This window comes from Tupaia chinensis, unplaced genomic scaffold (genome assembly GCF_000334495.1).
Source record: "Tupaia chinensis unplaced genomic scaffold, TupChi_1.0 Scaffold149964_2, whole genome shotgun sequence".
NCBI classification, from domain to species: Eukaryota; Metazoa; Chordata; class Mammalia; order Scandentia; family Tupaiidae; genus Tupaia; species Tupaia belangeri.
In genome coordinates this window covers 1,628,143-1,633,308 of record NW_006209806.1, presented here as the reverse complement: position 1 = coordinate 1,633,308, position 5,166 = coordinate 1,628,143, and the positions used below count along the sequence as shown (strand labels likewise).

The window sequence follows — 5,166 nt, the reverse complement described above, 5'->3', positions numbered from 1 at the left end:
GGCTAGGAAAGCGGCCGCCGCCATGACTGCTCGCTGCGCTCTTAGCCGAGCTCTTTCTCCTGTTCTGGGGGTGCCGCGGCCTTACGGGGCACCAGGCCGGGGTTGGGGTCTGATGATGTGGCAGACGCGGTGATGGCGAGCACGGCGGTGCACGGGAGACGGGGGCGCCTTATGTAAGCTGCGGCCGAGGGCTGGGGTGCGATCCCGTGCCGGCCGGGACCCCCTCGGCCTCGGACCCGGTCTTCCCGTGCTGCGCACCGTCCTGACCCTGTCCTCCCGGTGCGTCGGAGCCCGGAGGAGCAGCGGAGAGCCACGAGCAGTCGGCTTGGGCCTGCAGGGCCGCAGGGGCACGTTCGGATCTCGGCCGGGGCCCAGGATGGGGTGACCTTGGGCTGCACGGATGCTTTTTGGATTGGGGGGACGTGTCCTGCCTCCCGCCTTCTGTGTTGAGTTGTTCTGTCCCCTCATGTCCTAGTGGGCCTCCGGGCAGCCCTGTTTCCCCCTGGGGACCCATGTCCTCCCAGGCTCAGGTTGTCACCGTCCTAAGTGCCGGCTGGAGTCGGGGATGTGGGAGGGGCAGGCCCCGTTGGATGGGCTGGGGGATGCGCCAGGGCCTGGCGCCGGCCTCGACCAGCTGTGGGTGCCAGGAGGTTCCTGGAATGCGGCGGCCTGAGCCTCCCGTCCTCCCAGGTGAACTTCACCGTAGACCAGATCCGGGCCATCATGGACAAGAAGGCCAACATCCGCAACATGTCCGTCATCGCCCACGTGGACCACGGCAAGTCCACGCTGACGGACTCCCTGGTGTGCAAGGCCGGAATCATCGCCTCCGCCCGGGCCGGCGAGACGCGCTTCACTGACACCCGGAAAGACGAGCAGGAGCGCTGCATCACCATCAAGTCCACGTGAGCGCGGGCCGCGGGCGGGGGCCGGTAACCCCGAGGGACGGGGCTGTCGCCGGCATCAAGGCGTCAGTGTGCTGCTTTGCCGGTTTCGAGACTCCGGGTGGAGACGTGGACACCGTGAAAGCCACCGTGACCGTCGCTTGCCGTTAGCTCGGCAGGTGACAGGTCGTTGGCGAGCCGCCCTTCAGTCCGGCTCGCCCAGAGTTGGAGGTCTTGTCTGGCTGCTGGGCTGCTGTGTCAAGTCAGGTGTGAGGTTTGCAGCGGGTTCTCGGGCAGGCCAGGAGGACCCCGTCCTGGGGACCGGGGGAAGGGCCCCCTGAGCTGAGAGTGTGTAGACTCCCCAGGGGAACCCGGACGATCCTGGGAGTAACCCAGGAGGGCAGGGCCCAGCCAGGTGGCCGATGACCCGGTGTCGGATGACCCGGTGCCCGCCTCTGGGATCGAAGTGCTGTGGGGCAGGGCCCAGGCCCAGCTGACCTGCCGTGTCTCTGCAGCGCCATCTCCCTCTTCTACGAGCTCTCAGAGAACGACCTGAACTTTATCAAGCAGAGCAAGGACGGCTCAGGCTTCCTCATCAACCTCATCGACTCCCCCGGCCACGTGGACTTCTCCTCGGAGGTCACAGCCGCCCTGCGCGTCACCGACGGCGCCCTGGTGGTGGTGGACTGCGTGGTGCTGCGGCAGGCCATCGCCGAGCGCATCAAGCCCGTGCTGATGATGAACAAGATGGACCGCGCCCTGCTGGAGCTGCAGCTGGAGCCCGAGGAGCTGTACCAGACCTTCCAGCGCATCGTGGAGAACGTCAACGTCATCATCTCCACCTACGGCGAGGGCGAGGGCGGCCCCATGGGCAACATCATGGTGCGCGGGCAGGGCCTGGGCGGCGCGGCGGGAGGGGGGAGGGGGGGAAGGCGCCCGCCTATGATGGCAATCTCTTCACTTTGACCTGACGTCTATTGAAGAAACCCAGCGTCTGAGGCCGCGTTGCCAGGGGGTGGCGGCCGCGTGATTGGCCCAAGCCCCCTTCACTCACGGCCCTTCCCACACAGATCGACCCCGTCCTGGGCACCGTGGGCTTCGGGTCTGGCCTCCATGGCTGGGCCTTCACGCTGAAGCAGTTCGCAGAGATGTACGTGGCCAAGTTCGCCGCCAAGGGCGAGGGCCAGCTGGGGCCTGCCGAGCGGGCCAAGAAGGTGGAGGACATGATGAAGAAGCTCTGGGGCGACCGGTGAGCCCGGCGCGGGGCGGCGGTGTCCGGGTGCCTGGGGCGCTGCTGGCGCCCACCCGCGTCACCTGACCTGGGTGGGCCGGCTCTCCCGGGCAGGTACTTCGACCCAGCCACTGGCAAGTTCAGCAAGTCGGCCACCAGCCCCGACGGGAAGAAGCTGCCCCGCACCTTCTGCCAGCTCATCCTCGACCCCATCTTTAAGGTGAGACTGGGCTGGCGGGCTCGAGGGCCGTCCCCCTGCGCTCAGCAGCTCTGCTCCTGAGGCAGGCCCCCGACAAGGCGTAGGGTGGGTCTCGGGGACAGGCAGGTGTGCCGGAGGCTCGTCTCCGAGGCATGGGGCCCTGTTCTCGGGTCTGCTCCTTCCCGAGGTGTCCTACCCCGTGGAGGGGTCCGCCCAGAGGGGCAGCGCAGCCTGAAGCCCATTGAACCCGTCCTTCCTCCACGTGCCCAGGTCTTCGATGCCATCATGAACTTCAAGAAAGAGGAGACGGCCAAGCTGATCGAGAAGCTGGACATCAAGCTGGACAGCGAGGACAAGGACAAGGAAGGCAAGCCGCTGCTGAAGGTGAGCCTCGGGCTCCCTGGACAGGGCTCCGGTCCCCCACTGCTGGGACAGGCCAGCCGCGGCCCGGGGCTGTTGGCAGAATGGCTGCTGCGGGAGGGGAGGGCAGGGAGCACCTGCCCGGCCCGGCCACAGCTGAGCCCCGCGGCTCCCGCAGGCTGTGATGCGCCGCTGGCTGCCCGCTGGGGATGCGCTGCTGCAGATGATCACCATCCACCTGCCGTCCCCTGTGACCGCCCAGAAGTACCGCTGCGAGCTGCTCTACGAGGGCCCCCCGGACGACGATTCTGCCATGGGTGTGTGTGGGCCGGTGGGGGCCTCGCCGTGCCCTGCCGGGTGTGGCCGAGCTGCGGGAGTGACCGCCTGCCCCATGCCCTGTCTCCTCAGGCATTAAAAGCTGTGACCCCAAAGGGCCCCTCATGATGTACATTTCTAAGATGGTGCCAACCTCCGACAAGGGTCGGTTTTACGCCTTCGGACGTGTGTTCTCGGGGCTGGTGTCCACGGGCCTGAAGGTCAGGATCATGGGGCCCAACTACACGCCCGGGAAGAAGGAGGACCTCTACCTGAAACCCATCCAGAGGTGCGGGCCCCGGCAGTCGAATCACTCGTGCACACCCGCGTCCCCGGTCCCCGCAGACACCCACGCCAGGGCCACCCTCGGTGTGGGCGCACGCTGCGGCAGTCAGGGACGTGTGGGAGTCTCGCTTAGCTTCGAGCCGAGGACCGGGTGGTCGAGCAGGAGGCCTAGGGGCTGCTGCTGTTCTAGGCGGGGACCAGTTCTGCGGGGCTGGCCCTGGGCCCCCCGGGGGATGGAGCCAGCGTCTGCGCCAGCCGCAGGCCCCCCGCATTGCTGGGGGGGCCCCTGTTCGGGGGGGCGGGCCGGGGCCCCCCGGGGGGAGGGAGCCAGCGTCTGCGCCAGCCGCAGGCCCACCGCCCTCCCGCTGCCCCCAGGACAATCCTGATGATGGGCCGCTACGTGGAGCCCATCGAGGACGTGCCTTGTGGGAACATCGTGGGCCTGGTGGGCGTGGACCAGTTCCTGGTGAAGACCGGCACCATCACCACCTTCGAGCACGCACACAACATGCGGGTGATGAAGTTCAGCGTCAGCCCCGTCGTCAGGGTCGCCGTCGAGGCCAAGAACCCCGCGGACCTGCCCAAGCTGGTGGAGGGGCTGAAGCGGCTGGCCAAGTCCGACCCCATGGTGCAGGTGGGTGCCTCGGCACGCCGTCCGCCCGCCGGGGCTGGGGTTCTCTGCTCCGAGCTGTGACCAGGCCGGGCGTCCGAAGGCAGTCGGTGACCTCACGTAGAGCGCCTGCTGGGCCCTGCGGCTTCCCGAGTTCCCCCATGTGCCGCGGCCTGCAGGGCGCGGTGCCTGCTCTGGCCCCACGGGAGGCTCCTCCGGCCTTTGGCCTTGGCTAGCCCGGTCCCAGCACCTCTCCAGCTGTGTGGGCATCGGGGCGGGGCCAGGGCAGGGCTGATGCTGGGCCCGCCCCCCACAGTGCATCATTGAGGAGTCCGGCGAGCACATCATCGCGGGGGCCGGCGAGCTGCACCTGGAGATCTGCCTGAAGGACTTGGAGGAGGACCACGCCTGCATCCCCATCAAGGTGAGGGAGGGTCCCACGGCCCGGGAGCCGGTGCATGCTGCTGCGTGCAGGTGGGCTCGGTCTGTTGGTGAAGGTTGGGGGCCTTTCTGTCCTTGACTTACAGGGCAGGGCTGAGGCAGGGCCAGGCCAGGCCTGCTCTCTGTGCTTGCCGACGGTGTCCCAGGGAGGACTCGGAGGGGACATCCCTCGCAGGCTCCAAGGCCACTGGCTCTGAGGCGTGTGCAGCCTCCAGGGGAGGGCCTGCCGTAGACGTCACCGGCCGTCCCGCTCTTGCCTCTGCAGAAATCCGACCCTGTTGTCTCGTACCGCGAGACCGTCAGCGAGGAGTCCAACGTGCTGTGCCTGTCCAAGTCCCCCAACAAGCACAACCGGCTGTACATGAAGGCGCGGCCCTTCCCCGACGGCCTGGCCGAGGACATCGACAAGGGCGAGGTGTCTGCGCGCCAGGAGCTCAAGCAGCGGGCTCGCTACCTGGCCGAGAAGTACGAGTGGGACGTGGCCGAGGCCCGCAAGATCTGGTGCTTCGGGCCCGACGGCACCGGCCCCAACATCCTCACCGACATCACCAAGGGCGTGCAGTACCTCAACGAGATCAAGGACAGCGTGGTGGCCGGCTTCCAGTGGGCCACCAAGGAGGTGCGGGCCGGGGCTGGTGGGACGGGGTGGGCCGCGGCCTCTGACGGCCTCTGACGGCCTCGGGCCCTCTGCAGGGCGCTCTGTGCGAGGAGAACATGCGCGGTGTGCGCTTCGACGTCCACGACGTGACGCTGCACGCCGACGCCATCCATCGCGGGGGTGGCCAGATCATCCCCACGGCCCGGCGCTGCCTCTACGCCAGCGTGCTCACGGCCCAGCCGC

General features: G+C 68.3%; 1 protein-coding gene and 1 non-coding gene across 2 annotated transcripts in view; both read left to right on the top strand.

The window, feature by feature from the left end:
• Positions 1-5,166, top strand: part of EEF2 (eukaryotic translation elongation factor 2) — a gene marked incomplete at its 3' end in the record, with an annotated part of 5,637 nt that overhangs the window by 244 nt on the left and 227 nt on the right. Inside the window, 11 exon segments of the mRNA XM_027769614.1 lie at positions 691-905; positions 1,400-1,766; positions 1,955-2,133; positions 2,230-2,335; positions 2,585-2,698; positions 2,853-2,991; positions 3,083-3,278; positions 3,650-3,908; positions 4,201-4,308; positions 4,591-4,944; positions 5,019-5,165. Of these exon segments, the coding sequence (XP_027625415.1) occupies positions 691-905; positions 1,400-1,766; positions 1,955-2,133; positions 2,230-2,335; positions 2,585-2,698; positions 2,853-2,991; positions 3,083-3,278; positions 3,650-3,908; positions 4,201-4,308; positions 4,591-4,944; positions 5,019-5,165 (2,184 nt within the window).
• On the top strand, positions 1,823-1,884 carry LOC114006741 (small nucleolar RNA SNORD37). The gene has a single exon (XR_003548427.1). It is a non-coding gene; the product is annotated as a small nucleolar RNA SNORD37 (small nucleolar RNA).